Below are 22,670 nucleotides of genomic sequence, written 5' to 3' on the forward strand. Positions count from 1 at the left end.
GGTTTAGTTACTGCGGGGAATGCGGTTCATTAAGTTTTGCCCCATTTTGGTTTCTTCTCTTGACCCCATTCCAACGCGAGTGCCGAACACTGTCACGGTTCGTTCAGAGTATTTCTGAAGCCCACTTTCTGAAGGGCGACCTGATGGTAAACTGACTTGAGTTTACACAATGACCGACCGCGAACAGACTCTGACAATCGGTTTTATTCTAATCATCTATCAATTGAAGGAAGTCGGTGAACTAAATTACCAGACACCATCGCAATATTAACTATACTTGGTTTAAATATTTCGGACTTCAGTAACTTGGGTAAAGGGTCGACAAACAAACCTGTTGTGGTTTAATTTTAGCAACAAAGGCGTTTTTGGCGGTGTTTTGAAATTTTCAGTTTATTCCGGCGGTTAGACGGTTATTTTTCGCGCTTCTGCCGTTGCTGTCTCTTGATTGGTGAATAAAGCAGCTCCCTGATTAGAATATTTGCTCTTTCCAATCAGATCAGTCACAGATTCACCAATCATTAACGTCCAAATACATTCCCCCAGACTCTATAAGAAGGACGATTTCCAGAAGCCTGATTTCTCATGGTCAAGACCTCAAGTTAATTTCTGGAAAAAAAAATCAAATCTATCTGATGTTGTATGTATTCAGGAAACCTGGTTGCTACCACATTTAAGTTCTTCTTTTCAATATTATATTGTAATTGGGCGTTGTGATGCAAGTTTCATTATGAGAGGGCTTAAAGTTTTGGACTTAAATGAAATGTCTGAGGCATTTGAAGTCATATGTTCTTCCACAGGTAGGGGCTTTAAAGTGGTATATTATTATAACCATTGTGGAAAGTTTTTGATTGATTTGTTGGAGAGTATAAGTTGGAGACCCTCAGCTCACTAAGGGTCGTATGGTGTGGGGATTTTAACACATAGTTAGTAAACTGTGGGTTTGTTCTCAGAATGATGGTGATGGTTTGATTGTAGAGGAGTTTTAGATATTTCACATCTCGTGTGTCTTAATGGTGGGAGAGGAACAAGATTTAATGTGCACAATAGTTATGAAACTACTGTAAATGTAACTTTAGTTTTGAACATTGGAGTGAGTGGTGAGATGTCATGGGAGATGAAGCATTGGGAAGTGACAATTTCCCTATATTTGTAAGCTTGGGTTTGGATTTATATCAGGGACAGGAGGCCACTTTTAGGAGGTGGAACTTTAGTAAAGCAAATTGGGAGAAGTTTTAATGATTTATGTGGTGAGCATCTGTATGAGCTGAATGGTGAGTATGATGTGGATTTCTGCAAAGAAAAGTCACGTTATTCATCAAACTGGGGTGGAAGAGATTCATATTAAAAAGTGCATTAATAGGAGAAAGGCTGTACCATGGTGGACGGAGGTGTGTGCGGAGACAATTATTGAGAGAAAGTTAAGAAGTACTGTATCACTCTCCATGTGATCTTATTAAGTGTAACAGGTCACAGGTCGTGGTGAGGAAAGTAACGAAGGTTGTGAAAAAGATTTAATGGAGGTCATATTGTGATAGTATTGGAAGGACTATTAAACTTGGAGATGTTTGGGGAATGATTAAGAAAATGGAAGTGTGGGATTCACAGTGTTCCCAGTATTGATTGAAAATGTTAATACAATTGTTCCTGAAAGAGAGAAGGTTGAGTACTGGCTCGGTCATTTGCTGCAATTTATAATCAAAATTGGTTAAGAGACTAAACAATGTAGGGATAAGCTTTTAAGAGAATACCTTAATGTATTGGAAACCAGCTGTAGCAATGATACTGATAGATAGATAGATAGATAGATAGATACTTTATTCATCCCCATGGGGAAATTCAACCTTTTTTCCAATGTCCCATACACTTGTTGTAGCAAAACTAATTACTAATTACTAAAAACTAATTTTAAAAAAGTTTCCTTTGTGTGAATTTAAGAAAGCTATTAATAGTACAGGTCAGACGGCTCCAGGAAAGGGATACATGTTATTGCATGTTTAAACGTATGGCCAACAACTCTTTTGAGATAATATTACACTTTTTGAATCATACTTGGACTTCCAGGCCATCTTCCCTCCTCATGAAAAATGGCAATTGTAGTGTCTATTCTAAAACCTGGGAAACCCCTGTTGGATACTTCTAGTTATAGACCAATATTACTGATGTCCCATTTGTGTAAAGTTATGGAATTTATGGTAATAGAATGGTTGAATTATATTTTGGAAAAGGGAGGTGACGTGCTGTTGTTAATATACTGGATTAATTTGAGGGGGCAAGTGCTGGTTCAACGCCACATGTTCCAAAAGCAGTCAATGTTTTTATGCAGAAAACTCAGCATCTACTTCAACACAGCAAGCTTCCACAAACAATATAATCAATGGAAATGTCAATCCATGACCTCCTATACTGTCCCAATGAGGCCACACTCAGGTAGGAGGAACAACACCTTGTATTCCACCTGGGTAGCCTCCAATCTGATGGAATGAACATTGATTTCTTCATCTTCTGGTCATGCCTCCCTTCCATCATCATTCCCCATCCCCTTTTCACTTTTGTTACCTGCCCATCACCTCCCTCGAGTGTTCATCCCCAATCTTCTTTCTTCCATGGCCTTCTGTTCTCTTATCAGACTCCACCTTCTCCAGCCCTGCATCTCTTTCACCACTCAACTTCCCAGCTCTTGACTTTATCTGCCCCCCTCCCAGTTCCACCTATCACTTTGTGTTTCTCGCTCCCCTCCCCCACCTTTGAAATTTACTCCTCATTGTTTTTTCAGCTTTTTGTTTCTCCAGCATTTTGTGTGTTTTCCTTGGATTTCGAGGATCTGCAGATTTTCTCCTGTAACTCAATGACAACGGGCATTTTGTATGACAACTGTCAAAGTCCCACTCACTTAGAAATGTAGATATGAAACTCGAGGTTCAGCAGATGCTGAGAATAAACTGCAAAGTAACACACACAAAGTACTGCAGGAACTCAGCAGGTCAGGCAGCATCTAAGCAGAGGAATAAACAGTCTAGATAGGATGAAGTGTCTTGGCCCATAATATTCACTATTTATTCCTCTCCAAAGATGCTGCTGGGGCCACTGAGCCCCCCAGCATTTTGCAAACATAAACCTTTTTATTCAGTCAATCAGTTCCCAGTTTCTGAACTTTCATTTGTAGCCTCATCCTCCTGGTCTGAATCCTTCCTTCTACACCCCGTAAACTCGAGGCTCCATCACATCTGGAGTCCCAAAGCCGTCATTTGTGTAGACTCCTCTTGTTTCTGCTCCATCGAATATTTAACCACCATTCTGCTCATACTTTAGGGGAGAGCATTGTATTGCACCAGCCCGGCTGTGTGAGGCACAGCCCTTCAAAATCAGTGAAAATGACCCAAAACAATGAATAGAGCAGAACAGGAAGATTTTAACCACACAAGACGTCATCCTTGTTCCAGAGCTGTGAGGAATGAAGACTATTTGGGACAAAACCCTAGTGAATTCATCTTCTGCAGTTTCCAGAAAGTTATGGATTTAATTCAAAGTAAACCTCTACAGTCACAGGCTGAGCAGTTGCAACCTGTATATTATAGGGTGAGTGACAGGTGAACAGCAGTGATGGATTTGAAAGATCTGGTGTGGAATAGGAACAAAAGCAGGTACCAGATGGACTGACTGGCCTCTCTACTGTACATTAGCTGTGTGACAGGCAGGAAGCACCTGTGACACAAGATTTGAAATAGAGCTGTTTAATTTGTCACAGATCCACAATATTAATGCCAGGGTATTTTCAGACTAACATCAGCAGAATAAACCCTCCAATGCTCAGTGACCAGGGTTTAGTCAAAATATCTGATATTGACAGTCTCACATGAACTTCCAACTAGATTCAGACATCATGATGGTTAAAATGTTCACCTAGAGCTTTATTAAACTTCCTCCCTGATGTGAAGTTGTCAGTGTTTCAGCAGGTCGGATGACTGAGTAAATTTCTTTGCTGGCACAAGACCGAAGTGTGTCCTATATGTATTATAAACTCGCTGGAGCCTCACAAAATGGGTGAAATGAGTGAATCTCCTCCCACACTTGGAACAGGTGTGAAGCTATACTGAGAGACAAAGACAACTGAGCCAAGTCTAGCTGCTCACCGGTGTGACCCGGCTGATGGTGTAAGAGCTTATGTGACTGAATGAATCCCATCCCACACACGGAGCAGGTGAATGCCCTCTCCCCGTGTGAACTGGCTGGTGTATCTGCAGGTTCAGTGGCCTGGTGAATCCCTTGCAAAATGAGAGGCAGTGAATGTCAGCTCACTGGTATCAACTCTGTGGCCATTTATCAGGCCAGATCAAGGACATGTCCATGTATTGGGGTTCTCCTTGCTCAGACTGGTGGGCAGTCTTCTCAACCATCTCCTTCATATTCAATGATTAGTAGCATTAGAATGTTGGGGAACTGACAAACACTGTTGTGTTTGAGATTCTCAGACATAAATTCTTTGCCTTTTCTCCCCTGTAAAATGTTTGCAAAGAAGACCAACAGGTGAAAGACAACATTTCAGCTGAGATTATTTAGTTTTTTCTTTGATGTCTGATGTCACACTGTTACAGTGAGGCTGAACACAATTTGGTGGATCAACATTTCTAACTGGGAATAGTTGAGGCATAAGGACACAACATTAGATTCTCTGTTTTCCTCTCTGCCCTTCATCAAGCTGTGACTTGGCTCAGTTCGTCTCTCTCCATTAGTACAGCTTCACATCCCGGGTATCTCCCACAGACCTACTAAGAACACATATTTGTTGGCATTTGATGGTGGTAAACTCAGAGTCAGCAATGCCATTGAACCTGAAGAGAATGTGATCGGGCTTTCTTGTTGCAGACTGACTCTGCGGTATTCTTGTGGTGTGAATGCTACTGGTAGCCAGTATGTTATTGTGGGTTTTTACAAATAAAATAGCATGAAGCATTTTATGTTTAAGGACAACTATAACAACTCATTTATTGTCCGCCAAACACAGAAACAAAGCACGGTTTTTAAAAAATCACGTAATTACATCATAACATCTGTCCAGCCTTTTAAAGAGAAACACAACTCAATGTTGGTGGTTGTTAATTCTGTATGTTTCCAGCCATTACATTAATCTGCACAGACACCCCTTCCCCCGAGTCCTCTCACTGCTCCCCCTCTGTGATCCTTATAGCAGTTTATTTCCTTTCAATGTCAGTTCTGTCCATTTGACAACCTTCCTCACCACCCACAACTGCACCAACATTCATGTCATCAGTGATCTGATCAGCCCGTGTGTATTTTAATCTGATCAGACAGAGGCCCCATCACTGATCACTGTGGACACACTTGTTACATATCTACAGTCAAAATCATTTCAATTCCATCAGTCCGAATGTTGCTACATGATACTGTTACATACCCCGTAACTTGGTGCCTTACCAGCAAAGATAGAAGTGTCCATTCGAGTCTGGTGATACTATTTTCAACAATATTTATTAGCAAAAATATACAAAATAATATCAATGCGAATATACAGAGAATATATGTTAGCAATACTAAACCTAAAAGTGCGGGTATAATAATAATCACTAATGAAAAAAGCTCTATCGTTGTCTAGGGGATAATGAATTGTCAGATGGAAATATAAAGTTCCGTTCAGTTCATGCAGGTTGCGGTAGTTGTTTGTCGCTGTGTTTCAATTGTTGGAGAGAGAGAGAGAGAAAACGTGTGAACAGTAACAGCTATTATCTTGCCAACCTTCCTTTACGATTTTGATCCGTCGATGCGTTGTTGTTGTGGCCATTCACGTATGACCCCTCCATCCTTTAGCTAGACCGTTCTTCAGTGGTGGACTCATCACCCAGGCAAGGGTGGACACACACACAAGGCCCCACCAGTCTCGCTACAAAACACTGTGAATTAAAAGTTACCGACCCTTCGTTCGATCTCCGGTCTCCCACCCTGTCTCATGGGGTTCTGATGCTCACTAGCGTTTCTCCTGGTGCGTCTGAGGGGTGTTACCCCAGACCTCACTTTTATCCCCACTCACGGGGTCTCAGGTGTCAATCAGGTTGGGATGATGTAACCCATCAAACCAGCCCATTCTGGTTGCCCCCGGAGGGGTTTCAATGAATAGAACAGTACCAAGTAAACAATCCTTCTCCACAAGACAATAGCAGTAAATCAATGGCTTTTGTCAGTAGGAGACGTTCCATCTTAGCTGTGTCTCTCTCTCATTCTCTTTCATGAGCTGTTATCAATAACAACTGCCCTGGCAGCTTTCCTTTGTCTCTCTTACTTCCTTGATAACATCATCGAAATAGTAGCGATTTGCGATTCTCAAAAAGGGGGGGGGCATGGGCAATTTTGCACCCTTCTGCCCATCAGAGTTGTTCATCCTTCATAACAATACACCCCATTCAAACCCTCCCACAAAGAGACTTGAGGGAAGTTACATATTTATCACAAGCCCAGAGTTGGATTCAATGGTCTGGTCTTGCTGCTCTGGATGCTCTGCTGCAAAGTCCATTCAGAGTAGTTCAATGTAACCAGATACATCATCCCTGAGATACCAATATTTCAAACAAGAGAAAATCTGCAGTTGCTGGAAATCCAAGCAACACACACAAAATGCTGAAGGAACTCAGCAGGCCAGGCAGCATCTGTAGGACAAAAAAAAATACAGTCAATGTTTCGGTCCAAAAACATTCGGCAAGACTGGAGACAAAAAGATGAGGAGTAGAGTTAAAAGGTGGGGATAAGGGAGAGAGAAAGCAAGGTGATGGGTGAATCTTGAAAGGGAGGAATGAAGTAAAGAGCTGGGAAGATTGGTGAAAGAGAAGGCCATGGAAGAAAGAAAAGATGGGAGGAGCACACGGTGGGGGGGGGGGGGTGATGGGTGGGCAAGGTGAGAGAAGAAAAAGGGGAGGGGAATTGGTGAGGGGGGCATTACCAGACATTCAAGAATTTGATGTTCATGCTATCAGTTTGGAAGCTACCCAGATAGAAAATGTTTTTCCAAGCTAAGTGTGGCCTCATCGCATTGTATGATTTTATTTAAGAAGCAAACTTGATTTCATCAGAGTTCAATAGTAAGACTGAATCGGAAAGAACTTAATACATTTACACTGCATGAGAAATTGGAAGATACAGTGTGAAGTCCAACTGCCACACTGTACCAGACAGTGATGGGTACAGAATGAACCCGCACTCTCACACTGTACCAGAGACTGACAGATACAGAATAAACCCCACACTCTCACACTGTACCAGAGACTGACAGGTACAGAATGAACCCCACACTCTCACACTGTACCAGAGACTGACAGATACAGAATAAACCCCACACTCTCACACTGTACCAGAGACTGACAGATACAGAATAAACCCCACACTCTCACATGGTACCAGAGACTGACAGGTATAGAATAAACCCCACACTCTCACACTGTACCAGAGACTGACAGGTACAGAATGAACCCCACACTGTCACACTGTACCAGAGACTGACAGAAACAGAATAAACCCCACACTTTCACACTGTACCAGAGACTGACAGGTATAGAATAAACCCCACACTCTCACACTGTACCAGACAGTGACAGGTACAGAATGAACCCCACACTGTCACACTGTACCAGAGACTGACAGGTATAGAATAAACCCCACACTCTCACACTGTACCAGAGACTGACAGATACAGAATAAACCCCACACTCTCACACTGTACCAGAGACTGACAGGTATAGAATGAACCCCACACTGTCACACTGTACCAGAAACTGACAGGTATAGAATAAACCCCACACTCTCACACTGTACCAGAGACTGACAGATACAGAAAAACCCCACACTCTCACACTGTACCAGAGACTGACAGGTACAGAATGAACCCCACACTCTCACACTGTACCAGAGACTGACAGATACAGAATAAACCCCACACTCTCACACTGTACCAGAGACTGACAGGTATAGAATAAACCCCACACTCTCACACTGTACCAGAGACTGACAGGTACAGAATGAACCCCACACTGTCACACTGTACCAGAGACTGACAGGTACAGAATAAACCCACATTTTCACACTCTACCAGAGAAAGACGTGTACAGACATTCTGTTGTTTAACAAACATGGACAACCTTCATCACCACCTCAGTAGCACCACTTTACAATGCAATGGGCTCTTGTTGAAATTCTGTTACCTCTTTATAATTCTGTAGAGTATGTTTTTATTCTGTGAATGTTGTGTCTCCAATACCATGTGTCTTTGAATCTGCTGTAAGCCAGTTGTATATAACAATAAACGACTTTCACCCTCACTCAGAAATGGGTCTCTCATGATGACTTTCGATCTCCTGCTGCCATGTTTCATTACATAAACGTTTCATATTATCAAGTGTGTGTTTTTCTCATTCCATCTGCTTCTCTACCAGATACGATAGGTTGAATGGCCGAATACTGCGCCTGTACTTTATGGTCCATTTTGTATTTTCGATTTCCTTCCTGCCGAATTACCCAACAGCGGCAACTCCCAGCGATCAGCGCCAGTTCCCAGTCCACGGTGTTACCCAAAACGACAATGGGCAGTGGAGAGAGACAAAGCAGGTTCACCCCGATACTGGCATCTCCTCCAAGGCCATGAGCATCATGAACTCGCTCGTGAACGATATCTTCGAGCGTATCACGGGTGAGGCTTCCCGCCTGGCTCACTACAACAAGCGGTTGACCATCACTTCCCGGCAGATCCAGACCGCCGTGCTCCTGCTGCTGCCCGGGGAGCTGGCCAAGCACGCCGTGTCCGAAGGGACAAAGGCAGTGACCAAGTACACCAGCTCCAAGTAAAGCTCCGCAGTGAGATGATCGAAAACACAACGGCTCTTTTAAGAGCCACTCACAATTTCAATGAGAGAGTTGTACTTCCATTTAGGTAATAAATTACACATATTTTATGTCTGGTGACTTTTACAAGAGCTAAGTCGCGGTTGGAATAACCTCCGACTGCACTGACAAGGAATTGTTATCTCCCCCTCCCCATCAGTCCGTCCCACTCGGTATCCACGCCAAGCGGAGGATTGCTGCCGTTGTTGTTTTATTTGTGGCTTCAGGAGTTTATTGGTTGCATTTGGGTAAAACCCGAATCACATTTTAACACAAGCCTGAAAGACCCCATGACTCTTTCATTGAACAACTTTTTAAAATTGCAGTCTGGACGCTGGTCACTGTTTGAGAAGAGCCGTTTGTCCATAACCTGATAACGTTCACACAGTGACCGACCGTGGGCAGAAGCTGAGGGTCAGTTTTTTTTCCGGTTCATGGAAACATAGAAAATAGGTGCAGGAGTAGGCCATTCGGCCCTTCGAGCCTGTACTGCCATTCAGTATGATCATAGCTGATCATCCAACTCGGAACCCCGTACCTGCTTTCTCTCCATATCTCCTGATCCCTTTAGCCACAAGGACCATATCTAACTCCCTCTGAAAGATAGCCAATGAACTGGCCTCAACTGTTTCCTGTGGCAGAGAATTCCACAGATTCACCACTCTCTGTTTGAAGAGGTTTCTCCTCATCTCGGTCCTAAAAGGCTTCCCCTTTATCCTTAAACTCTGACCCCCCTGTTCTGTACTTCCCCAACATCGGGAACCATCTTCCTGTCCAATCCCTTTAGAATTTTATACGTTTCAATAAGATCCCCCCTCAATCTTCTAAGTTCCAGCGAGTATAAGCCCAGTCGATCCAGTCTTTCTTCAAATGAAAGTCCTGCCATCCCAGGAATCAATCTGGTGAACCTTCTTTGTACTCCCTCTATGGCAAGAATGTCTTTCCTCAGATTAGGGGACCAAAACTGCACACAGTTTTGAAAGGGTTGAAAGGAATCAGAGAATTGAGTTCCCAGACACTCCAATATCAACTACACTTGTATTAAATGGGCCCTGTTTCAGTATCAGAGGGAAACGCGAAGACCCAATCTTAAAACAGGTCTGGAATTATTTAATTTCAAATTATATTTAAATAATAGTTTGATTTTTGGCAGGCTTTTTCCAAATTTCAGTGTACTTTGGGGAGGAGACAGTTACTATCCGCGTTTCTGCTTTTACGGACTGCTGACTGGTGATTAAGGCAGTTTTTTGATTGGGACGTTTCTCTTCACCAATGAGAATAAGCAGGATCACACCAATCACAAACAACAGCTTCTATTCTCAAAGAAGGTATAAAAAGGGCGAGTTGGGGCGGGGTGAACATTCGTTTACCCTCTTTTGAAGTTAGTATTTGCTGTGACTGTGGAAATGTCTGGACGTGGAAAAGGCGGCGCTGGCAAAGCTCGGTCCAAGGCCAAATCTCGCTCGTCTCGTGCTGGACTGCAGTTCCCGGTCGGCCGGGTTCACAGACTCCTAAGAAAGGGCAACTATGCCGAGCGGGTGGGTGCCGGAGCCCCGGTCTATCTGGCTGCTGTGCTCGAGTATCTGACGGCCGAAATCCTCGAATTGGCGGGCAACGCGGCCCGGGACAATAAGAAGACCCGCATCATCCCCCGACACCTGCAGCTGGCCGTCCGCAACGACGAGGAGCTGAACAAGCTGCTGGGAGGGGTGACTATCGCTCAAGGCGGTGTGTTACCCAATATCCAGGCCGTCCTGTTGCCCAAGAAAACCGGCGCTGCCAGTAAGTGAAGTGACGTAAACTGAACCTGTTCACCCAAAGGCTCTTTTCAGAGCCACTCACAATGTCCATGAAAGGGCTGAACAGCGGGTGATTTCCGTCCGTTTGATATCCTGTATCTGTCACAGTTACGACATGTTTCTTCCGGGAGGTAAACCGATATAACTCTGCACAGAAACCGGTTCGCTTCAGTCCCGACTCATTTTCTCCTCTCAGCCGGCTGAATGGAGTTCTCTCCATCGCCTAGTCATCGGATCACTAGGCGCAGGGTCGTGAGGTTAACTTCCGGAGTCAGCCCCGGGAAGGTGAATTTAATCTCCGACCACTGAACGACTCCGCTCTTGATCACCTAAAACCGCGTTGTCTGGGTTCCACATTACGGTTTTACCCTGGACCGTTCCGGTTTGCAGCAGGCGGGAACATCGCCCGTTCGTTGCTTCATGAGCGATTCCCATTGCCTCACAGAACAATATTTGCGACTTTCATTTCAAAGTCAGGTTTATTATCACCGGCATGTGACGTGAAATTTGTTAACTTAGCAGCAGCAGTTCAATGCAATACATAATCTAGTAGAGAGAGAAAAAATAATAGTAAATAAAACATAACAAATACACGTATATTGAATAGATTTTTTTTAATGTGCAAAAACAGAAATACTGCAAATTAATGAACGCTGCGTTTATGTGACACCGCTCCCGAAAGCTGTCCTGGGTACTATCAACAGCTTCTTTCGGTGCTGTGCAGTAGCCCCTCCATACCAGACAGAGATGCAGCCTGTCAGAATGCTCTCCGCGGTACGACGATAGAGTCTACAAAGGTACATTTACCCTGTGAAACTGACGGTATTTAGTGGAAAAAAAAACTCGTCCACCCCGGCCTCTACATATAAATGAACATTTTGCGAAAGAAACGGTCAGTTTGGTCAGATCTCCCGAGAGGCTCCCTCTGTGAGGCGGTGCGTCGCTCTGAGAACAGACTTTGGTTTGTGCAGGGTGGGTGGATCGAGTACTTCAGCACCGTAGTACCAGTCACTTCTCTACAAATTCCTGCGTCTGTCTAATACTTCCCTGAATACCCCTGTGCTCTCTGCCTCTGCCACCATCCCTGACAGTGCATTCCAAGTCCCCACAACTGCTTTCTTCACTTTCTTCCTCCGATCTTAAATACATGCTTTCTGGTAGAAGACATTTCACCCCTGTGAAAAATATTAGACTGTCCTTGTAAATGGCACCTCTGGAGCAGAAGAGGTTCCAAAGATCCAGAATCCTGAAACACTTTCCCTGCACCAGCTCCTCAGTCACTCAGTCACTCACCAGCACTCCAGCCGTCCCAGTCAACATGATGTAATTTGTAATGTCCCTCTATTACAACCCTATTGAGTCCTCTTATTCCTGCTGACTGTTTGATGTCCTATAATACAATCCATGAGAGCATTCATACCCCTGTGCTCTCTGCCTCTGCCACCACCCCTGACAGTGCATTCCAAGTCCCCATTACTCTCTTTCCTTCACTTTCTTCCTCTGACCTTAAACACATGCCTTCTAGTAGAAGACATTTCACTCCTGTGAAAAATATTACTGGCTGTCTACACTAACTATGACAAGCAGATTTTTATAATCTTCTATAAAATTTCTCCTGAGCCGATGCCATCAGATGAAAAGGTTCCAGCATGTCCAACCTCTCCTCACCACACACCTCCTCCAGACATCCTGGTAAACCACCTCTGCCCCTGCTCCAGAACCTCCACACGCTTCCCATAATGAGGTGACCAGAACTGAACACTATACTCTCACTGTGGCCTAACCAGCATTTTGTAAACCTGTAACATTATATCCTGATGCTTGAACTCAATGCCTTGTCTGATGAAGGCAAACATGCCATACACCGACTTTTCCTCCCTGTCAACCTGTGCTCACAGTCAATCTCAACATCCTTCTCTTTGCCAATACTATTCATGTTCCTACCATTAACTGTGTACCCACCCCTAATGTTGGATCTCCCAAAGTGCACCCCTGGGTATCCTTTTCAGCACAATGAATGTACTGAATTCAATGGGATTATCTTCAATCCTACTCACCAGAGATTTTTCATTACTGTTTCTAGCTCTCTAAATGTTCTTGAGTTCCCTTCTGTTTTCTAAATATAGTCCTCAAACACCCTGGTTGATTCCAGCTTCCTAAGCCTTACATATGCTTCTCACTCTTCACTGACAAAATTTGCTTCCTCTCTCATCATCCAAGGTTCCTGAACCTTGCCACCCTCCTACTTACTGGAACAAACAGGCCCTGAAACACTGTGCGGCTGGTCTTTAAACAAACTCATGTCAGATGTGTATTTGTCTCAAAATCAATCCTTACAGTGTTAAGCATCAAACTTAGCTTCAATCTCTACATTCAGTGACTGGTTTTCTGGTTCACATCCCCGTCAATCTAATTTCAACCCTCTCAGGGAGCAGCAATATACTGACCCCCCTCCAGTGAAGGTGCAAACCATCCCCTTTGTAAATGTCACCTCTGGACCAGAAGAGGTTCCAATGTTCTGGAATCCTGAATCCCTGTCCCTGCACCAGCTCCTCAGCCACACATTCATCTGCTCTAACTTTCTGTCCCTAACACCACTACCACACAGCATGGGGAGTAACCGGGTGATTACAACCTTTCATGTCCTGCCCGTCAACTTGTTCCCTGACTCTCTATATTCACTGTGGGACCTCATCCCTTTTCAGGGCCCCAGATAGTCCTTCCAGGTGAGGCAACACTTCACCTGCGAGTCTGCTGGAGTTGTCTATTGCATCCAGTGCTCCCAGTGCGGCCTCGTCTACATCGGCGAGATGCAACGCAGATTGGGGGACTGCTTCGTCAAGCAGCTCCGCTCCGTCCGTACAATAGACAGGTCCTCCCGGTTGCCACCCACTTCAACTCTTCCTCTCATTCCCATCTAGATATGTCCATACATGACCTCCGCTACTGCCATGATGAGGCCAAACTTAGGTTGGAGGACCAACACCTCATCTACCATCTGGGTAGCCTCCAGCCCGGTGGTATGAACATTGAATTCTCCAATTTCCAGTAATTCTCTCCCCCTCCCCCATCCCAGGTCGCTCTCTGCCTCTCTCCCCTTTCTACTTTCTGCTCCTTTATCTCTACTTTCTGCTTTCTACTTTCCTTTCTTCTTGTCCCCTCCCCCCTTTATCTTTCCTCTGATTGGTTTTCCTCCTGGCACCTCTAGGCCCTACCCCCTCCCCTATCTCTATTACTGGGCTTCGGCCCTCTCTTCCCCCCATTCCTGATGAAGGGTCTCGGCCCGAAAAGTTGGCTACTCTTTTCTCACAGATGCTGCCTGACCTGCTGAGTTATTCCAGAGTTGTGTACGTATTCTTTCATCCCTTTTCTACCTGTCCACTGGTACCGACATGAACCACCACCTCTGGCTGAATGAACATTGTTCAGCAGCTGCTCTGAGATGTCCCAGACACTCAGTTATACAATTTACAAAACTTTTTGAAACCATTTATAGAAGTGTTTAGGAGGGAAAAAAGATCAAATAAGAAGGTAAGCTAGCCATTAATATTAAAGAGGATACCAAAAGTTACTTCAGATATACAAAGTGTAAATGAGAGGCAAACGTCAATATTAGTTCTTTGGAAGATGATGCTGGAGAGGTAGTAATGGGGTACAGGGAAGTGGCAGAGAAGCTGAATAAGTATTGTGCTTCAATCTTCATTGTAGAAGACACTAGCAGTCTGCTGGAAATTCATGAGAATCAGGGGGCAGAAATGAGTGAATTCGCCTTTACTGAAAGATCTGAAAGTAGATAAATCAGCTGGATCAGATTTTCTACACCAGTGCTATGAAAGAGGTGACTGATGAGATTAGTAATAATCTTTACATAATCCCTGGATTCTGGCGTGGTTTCGGAGAACAGGAAAATTGCAAAGATCATTCCACTCTTGAAGAAAGGAGGAGGGCAGATGAAAGGAAATCATAGGCCAGTTAGTATGACGCCAGTGGTTGAGAAGATGATGGGCTCGATTGTTAAGGATGTATTTTCGGGCTACTTGGCAACACATGATAAAATAGGACAAAGTCAGCATGGTTTCCTTTAGGGGATATCCTGCTTTTTGAGTGTGTTGAAATTCCTTGAAGAAATAAGCAGGATAGACAAAGAGAATCAATGGATGGGTGTGTGTTGTGCAATTGGATTTTTAGAAGGCTTTTGACAAGGTGCCACACATGTGGCTGCTTAAGTTAAGAGCCTATGACACAGGAAAGATACGAGCATGGATTAAGACTTGGCTGATTGGCAGGAAGCAAAGAGTGGCATAAAGGGAGACTTTTCTTGTTGACTACAATGACTAATAGCATTTTTTGGGTTCGCTTCTTTTAATGTTACAGTATATGTCAATGATTTGGATGCCAGAAATGATGGCTTTCTGACCATTTGTAGATCAAAATAGGTAGGAGAAAGCAGAGAGGCTACAGAGAAGCTTAGACAGATTGTGAGGATGGGCAAACATATGGCAGGTGGAATAACATGTCTGAGAAGTTTATGGTCAAGGACATTGGTAAAAAAATTGAAAGGATAGACAATTGCTCTAAAAGGAGAGAAAAATCAAAATCTGACGTGTAAAGGAACTTTGGAGTAGAGGAGGTTCCTGAAGGTTAATTTGTACTGTGAGCAATTCTGGGCCACTTATCGAAGAAAGGTGTACTGACATTGGAGAGGGTTCAGAGGAGATTCACGAGAATGATTCCAAGATTGAAGGGTTATCATATGACGACCATTTGATTGTGCTGGGCCAGAACTGACAAGAATTCATAAGAATGAGAGGGAATTTCATTGAAACCTATTGAATGTTGAAAGGCCTTGGTATAGTGGATAGGGAGAGGATGTTTCCTATAGGGGGAACAGAGGGCACAGCCTCTGACTCTAAATGGAGATGAGGAGGAATTTGTTTAGCCAGAGTGTGGTTCAACCATGGAACTTATTGCCAGAGGCCATCATTGGGTATAGTTAAGGTAGAGATGAATACATTCTTGATTTGTCAGGGAATGGTGGGTTAAGGGGAGGTCAGGATATTGGGGCTGAGAGGGAAATGGATCAGCCATGATGAAGTGAAAGAACAGACTCAATGGGCCAAAGGGCCTAACTCTGCTCCTATATTTAATGGTTTTACAACAGAAATGCTCCATCCCGGACAAAATCCTGGTAAACCTGCTCTACACTGTTCCTGCTTCCTGCAATTGGCATGGGATGGGGACCAGAGACCCAGTTCACTCATTACAGTCATCATGTTCTTTCTACAGTGTGTCGACCAGACCTGCAGACAGTATTCCAGCAGTGTGGGAACCCACATGTTATCAAGCTGGTGCCTAAAACCTCTTTGTTAACCTATTATCTCTTTATTTTCTGCCATTAACACCCGCACCATCCCCGAAACTCACTGTGGTTTACAGATGTAGTTTCACTTCACAGCAATAAGTCTGTTCATATTAAATATCTCAGCATTAGTTGTTAAATCTCTCTAGCTTTATATTTCACAAATTGCTGGAGGAATCAGCAAGTCAGGTAGCATCTATGGGGAAAAAGAGTACAGTCGACGTTTCGAGCCGAGACCCTTCAGCAGTCCTGCTTTTCTTTCCCATACATGCTGACCCATACATTGTGACCCCTGTTTCCATCCAAGGGGTCAGTGTGGACATGGTGGATGATTACAAATACTTGGGGATATGAATTGACAATAAACTGGACTGGTCAAAGAACACTGAGGTTGTCTACAAGAAGGGTCAGAGCTGTCTCTACTTTCTGAGGAGACCGAGGTCCTTTAACATCTGCCAGATGATGCTGAGGATGTTCTACGAGTCTGTGGTGGCCCGTGCTATCATGTTTGCTGTTGTGTGCTGGGGCAGCAGGCTGAGGGTAGCAGACACCAACAGAATCAACAAACTCATTCGTATGGCCAGTGATGTTGTGGGGGTGCAACTGGACTTTCTGACGGTGGTGTCTGAAAAGAGGATGCTGTCCAAGTTGCATGCCATCTTGAACAAAGTCTCCCATCCACTTCATAATGTACTGGTTAGGCACAGGAGTACGTTCACCAGAGTCTCATTCCACCAAGATGCAACATTGAGCGTCATAGGAAGTGATTTCTGCCTGTGGCCATCAAACTTTACAACTCCTCCCTCGGAGTGTCAGACACCCTGAGCTAATTGGCTGGTCCAGGACTTATTTCCACTTGGAATAATTTACTTATTATTATTTATGGTTTTATATTGCTATATTTCTTCACTATTCTTGGTTGGTGCGACTGTAAGTAAACCCAATTTCCCTCGGGATCAATAAAGTATGTCTGTCTGTCTGGCCTGCTGAGTTCCTCCAGCATTTTCTGTGTGTAGTTTGGATTTCCAGCATCTGCAGACTCTCTCTTGCTTGTAGCTTTATATCTCGCTCTCTTTCTTTTTTCGTATATCTTTATTGTTTTCCTTTACTGTAAGTTCTTTTTCCCTTCCCCAGTTATAGATTTAACACTGAAATGTCTCGGTGTGCAGTCACTGTCCGCTGTTGCTCCTGTGATTGACAAGTACATTGCTCCTCCTCCCCGGCTGCGGCCAGGATATCATGTGACGCGCAACCATTTCGCAAACCTGATGTCACAGAGTCAGAGGGTCTCTGGAACGTCGTTGCCTTAGCAACAGGCCGGTTCAAGTCTTCACGTAGCAGGATCCTGGGTTGGAAGTGGAGAAGAGGCTTTCCCCCGGACGGGCCTTTTTCATGAAGGGCTCAGTGATTTATTTGCGGGTGACCGGCGGCTCCTCTGATTGACAGCACACCCCTCCCCCCTTCGGGCCGCAGCCTCCTGCCTCGTTGCATCTGACGTCACAGCGACGCACGCTGTCTCTGTAAATCGTTTACTCGGCAACGGGCGCGGGAAGGTGGTAAGGCCCCGCGGAAGGGGGATGGGGAGCGCCCTGGGCGCGGGGGTCTGTGAATGTTTCTACCTCGCCTTATAACTGAAACTGTCCTTCCTGTGATGTGGCAACCGGCTCTGATCGCAAGATTTTAAAATGTTTCTAATGTGTCCGCCACAATCACTGGCAGTTTATTCACCATCTGCCCATTATGTCTGATCTGAAATACCTGCCTTGTTTTTATCAGCCATTTCCTGTGAAAAAGACTACGTGCTTTTACCCTGTCTATGCTCCTCATGATCTACATACCTCTACCAGGATCATCTCTGAATCTGCTTTGCTCCAGGGAATAAAATGCTAGTCTATAGAACCTCTCCTTGTAACTCAGACTCCCCAGGACGAAGCAAACATCTGCTATTTTTTTCTCTCTGCACTCTCTCTAGTTTAAGAACAGTTTTCTATCAACACTATACACAATATCCCCTGTCAGTCCTCACCAAAGACTTGTATATCTTCTCAAATAAAAAAACATCTTCTCAACTCTTATACTCTGCAATGACTGAAGAAGGCCAGCAGTTCAAAGACCATATCTAGCTGAGATGTCACTTTAAGTGAACTGTGCATTCACATGGACATTATTTCTATAAATTACTAACAAAAAGGTCCCAGCACCTAGTGGCACACAACTAGACAGAGACCTCCAGTTTGAGGCACAGCCCCTGTGCTGTCTGTCTTGAATCAGACCAAATGTTGGTAGATCCTGTTTCTCAAAACCTCCTCCAACAAATTACCCAACACTGATATCAGACTGATGGGCCTGTCGTTTCCTGACTCGTTTCCTGGCACCACATTAAAACAAAAGACCTTAAGTCATTGGAGCAGGATTGGGTCTTTTGGCTCATCCAGTCTGTTCCATCATTCCATCATGCCTGATTTATTATCCATCCCAACCCCATTCTCTGGCCTTTTCCCCATAAACTTTGATGCCCTTAATAATAATTAAATCCTCCTAACCTCTGCTTTAAATAGACCTACTGACTGCCTTCATGGCCGCCTGTGCCAATGAAATGTATCGATTGATCATCTTCTGAATACAGAAATTACTCATCTCTATTCTAGAAGGGCATCTTTGTATTGAGGGTGTAGTCTGGTTCTAGATTCTTCCGTTATTGGAAACATCCTCTCATATCAACGCTACCTACGCCTTTCAACATTCAATGTGTTTCTGTATGATGCTCTCTCATTCTTCTAGACTGCAGTGAGTACAGGCCCAGATCATCAAATAATCGTTATATCCTAACTCTTTCAGACTTGGGATCATTCTCGTGAATTTCCCCTGCAGCCTCTGCAATGTCAGCACAGCCTTGCTTAGAAAAGTGACCCAAACCTGCTCATGATACTCCAAATAAGGTCTGACTAAAGCTTCAGCATTAGATGCTTGCTTTTATATTCTAGTTCTCTTGGAATGAATGCAAATATTGCATTTACCTTCCTTACTACCATCTAAACGTGCACATTAACCTTTAGGGAATCCTGCACTAGGAGCCGCAAAGTCCCTTTACATATCTGATTTCTGTTCTTTCCCTGATTAGATGGAGTCTATGCCTTTATTCCTCCTCCCAGAGTACATGACCACACACTTCCTTACACTGTATATTGTTTGGCACTTCTTTGTCCATTCTCTAAATCTGTCCAAGTGCTACTGCAGACTCCCTGCTTCCAGAACACTGCCTGCCTCTCTGTCTATTTTTGATTCATCCACAGACTTGGCCTCAAAACTGTCAATTCTACGTTAGTCACTCTCCAATCATGTCTAACCTCAACTGATGCCTGTGATGAAGCAACAATCTCTCCCGTGGCCTCTACAGTGTATTCTCTAACTTCTCACAAAATACAAGAATGTACCTGATAAGGCCCGGTAGATGTAACAACCTTAAAGCAACCAATATAGATCCCTGCTAATTTTAATGTGGTCTAAGATATCACATCTGATTCATGCCATTTCCGTAACTCCATCACTTTCCATAATTTTCTCAATGGTGAAATAACTCAGAAATATTCATGGAAAGCCTCTCACATTTCCTTCAGTTCCACACACAGATGGCCATCCTCATCTCCAAGCAGAACAATTCTGTCCAAATTCCCTTTTCCTCTGAATGTACCAAGAGAATCTCAGGGGATTTTGCTCACTTTTCCTTCCTAATCCTGATCTTCTCCTATTGTAGTCCTAACTTTTATGACAGATCCCATGTCTAATAATATTCTCGAACAATTCCCCGAGCATTGATCCAAGTCTCACCAGTCCATAATTTCCTGGGTTGACTCTGTTGCCTGAGGAACAACATGCCCTGGAATATCAGCATTCCCTTCTCTGATCTCACTATCTTCCATGACCACATTGAAGAATACTGATATGAAGTATTGGTTTAGTCCCTCACCCACTTCATACGTAAACTCTCTCCTTTGTCCTTGTGTTGTTGTACCCTCTCCATAGTGCCCCTTCTCCCCAAAGTCATTTCCTGTCCCCATTTGACACGTCTGATTCTCTGTTTAACTTCTCTCTTGCTTGCTTCACATTGCCAGAGGCCTTCTCCAATTTATACATCTGAAATATTCCTTATCTTTCATTTTCTATCAGATTGAATTCATAACATCTCTTACCCCTCTGCCAGACTTTACCAACCTTGTCTTTCTTCCACATAGAAACAGTCTGAATTCTGACCTTTAACCACTTGTCACATGTCAAATGTGGATGGACAACTCACAGCTGCACCCATTCCCCTCACCTCAGTTCCTGTCCAACACAGTTTCCCTTAGCTATATCCCGATTGACCACATTACCTCTGTGATGAGTCCTGTGCTTATTTGCTGCTCCCAGAATGAAACTTCTATCAGTGGCTAGGCTCATTTCCTAATACAATGTCTTCTATCACCCACTTACCTGGTTCGACTACCCACTTCTATGTTAAGAAACATCTCAGTATTCTTTTAACATACTCAATGATATCTGAGTCTAAGGGAGTCCCAGTCAACACTGGAGAAATTAGTCACCCACTACAACGACCCTGTTGCTTTTACATCTTTCATTCCCTGCTACATTTCAGTTTCTTTACCTCCTGCTGGCATTTGGGAGGCCTGTAGCACAACTTCATCGGTGAATGCACCTCTCTTATCCTGAGCTCTATTCACACTGTCTCACTGGATAAACCCTCCAGTGTGTTCTCTCTTAGTCCCTCACCCACAATTCCATATAAAGGCTGATCTGCCATCAGCCTCCTCTTGTATGTTGATCCCACTTCCCTGATTTTCTAAACATTTATCTTGCTTCTCTTTAAATCTTTATGGTCATCCAGCATCTCCACTCCTCTCAGTTAGGGTATTCTCGTGTTTGTTATACAGTGTTTTGTTTGTTTTATCATGTCTGGTCTTGTCGAACAGTGCAGTCATGTTCTTTGGTTTCCTGCAGTTCACAATTTTGTGCGCCACAGTCACAAACAGTCATTGATTATGTAGACGGAGAGGGAGTTTAAATGAAGTGAACATGGGCAGTTGGCATATTTTGCATGTCATAGTTCCCTGGGAGGCGTTTGATTGTGCATAGTTAGGCACTTACCAAGATCCAATAAAAAGAATTTAGATTCAAACAGAGCAGTCACTGTATGAGTGGACCAGAATTGGAGTGGGAAGTTGAGGCTTCGCAACTTCTGAGAGGTTTTGGCTGTAGGAAGATATGTTTTTCTTTATTCCTTATTTCTTCTGTATTACACATTTGGAGCAGAAAGGATGCCAGACAAGATACTGCCTAATATCAGCGTCACAAAATTGTCTGGGTGGAAGGAGACAGAGGGTGGTCGTGGCAGCTTGTCATTCAGGTTGGAGGCCTCTGACCAGTGACGTTCACAGGGATCGGTTCTGGTACTGTCATTTGTCATCGATCTGAACAGTTTCTCTGACATTGTTGTGAACGTGATCAGTGATTTTGCAGATGACAGCAATGTTGGTGGCAGAGTGGACAGTGAAGATCCTTTGAGAGTACAATGGGATCGAGATGACCTGGGGAAGTCGGCCAAAGAATGACAGATGGATGTTGATGTGGACAAGTATGAGCTCTTGCATTTTGAGAAGTCCAGCCAGGGAAGGACCTGCACAGTAAATTCTTGTTCCTTGGAGAGTATTGCAGACAGAGTGTCCATGGAATACAGGAACATCATTCACTGAAAGTGACAACACAGGTAGTCAGGATGGTGAAGATGATGTTTGGCCTATTTGTCTTCATTGGTCAGGGAATTGAGTTACAGGATTTGGGATGTCATATGACAACTGTAGTCGTCAAAGTGAGATTGCACTGTATTGTGCACAGTTCTAGTCACCCAGCTACAGGAAGGATGTCATGAAGCTGGAAAGTGTGGAGGGAGTTTTGAGGAGGGTGTTAGTGACACTGGAGGATTTGAATTATTAGCAGAAGTTTGGACAGACTGGGACTCTCCTTCTCACCCGAGAGATTAAGGAGCTGACCAGTGACCATCCAAAGCTTTAGAAAATCAGTACGCAATCACTGTTTGTGTCAGGGTAGGGAAGTATAAATTTACAGGACAATTGTTTAAGGTGTAGGGGAAACATTTAAATGCTACCTGACAGATGTTGCATGTTTGATTAAGGAGACCAACACTGCAGTAATGTGAGGGATTTGATGAGGTTTTCTAAGTAAAGGATTTAAATAAAATTATGAATGGTGATTCTGATGTGATTACACTGCTCGCCTCCCAATAGGCTGAGATATTGTGGAGCAGACATGTTGGTAAATCACACAGAGGTGTAATGGGAACAGGCTTACAGCAGTCGTGCATTTTGACATCCCCAGCATTAACCAGATTACCTTTGTATGAAAAGCTTCAGTTTCCAGGAGTAATTTGGCAGATGCAGGATCAGTTCATCCCTCAGCAGAAACAATATTCGAAAGGGAGAATGAGGCAACCATCACCAACAACAGAAGACAAAGGCAGCATAAAAGAACATGAGAGAGCAGAGAATATCACAAAAGTTAGTGGGAAGCTAAAGGATTAGGGAACTTAAAAAGAACAGAAGGTAACTAAAATTGTAATATGG

At 43.9% G+C, this 22,670-nt stretch overlaps 2 protein-coding genes across 2 annotated transcripts in view; one reads left to right on the forward strand and one right to left on the reverse strand.

Moving 5' to 3' along the window:
• Nucleotides 1-4,997: 4,997 nt before the first annotated feature.
• Nucleotides 4,998-22,670, reverse strand: part of LOC140717785 (histone H3) — a 39,086-nt gene continuing 21,413 nt past the window's right edge. The window contains exon 3 of the transcript XR_012096608.1: nucleotides 4,998-6,656. The gene's annotated coding sequence lies outside the window, so the exon portion shown is untranslated. The remainder of the gene's footprint in view (nucleotides 6,657-22,670) is intronic.
• LOC140717784 (histone H2AX-like) lies at nucleotides 10,156-10,888 on the forward strand. The gene has a single exon (XM_073031505.1). It carries the CDS (start codon nucleotides 10,284-10,286, stop codon nucleotides 10,665-10,667), a length of 384 nt encoding a protein of 127 aa, XP_072887606.1. The 5' UTR covers nucleotides 10,156-10,283; the 3' UTR covers nucleotides 10,668-10,888.

The sequence above is a fragment of the Hemitrygon akajei genome, chromosome 28, assembly GCF_048418815.1.
Source record: "Hemitrygon akajei chromosome 28, sHemAka1.3, whole genome shotgun sequence".
NCBI classification, from domain to species: domain Eukaryota; kingdom Metazoa; phylum Chordata; class Chondrichthyes; order Myliobatiformes; family Dasyatidae; genus Hemitrygon; species Hemitrygon akajei.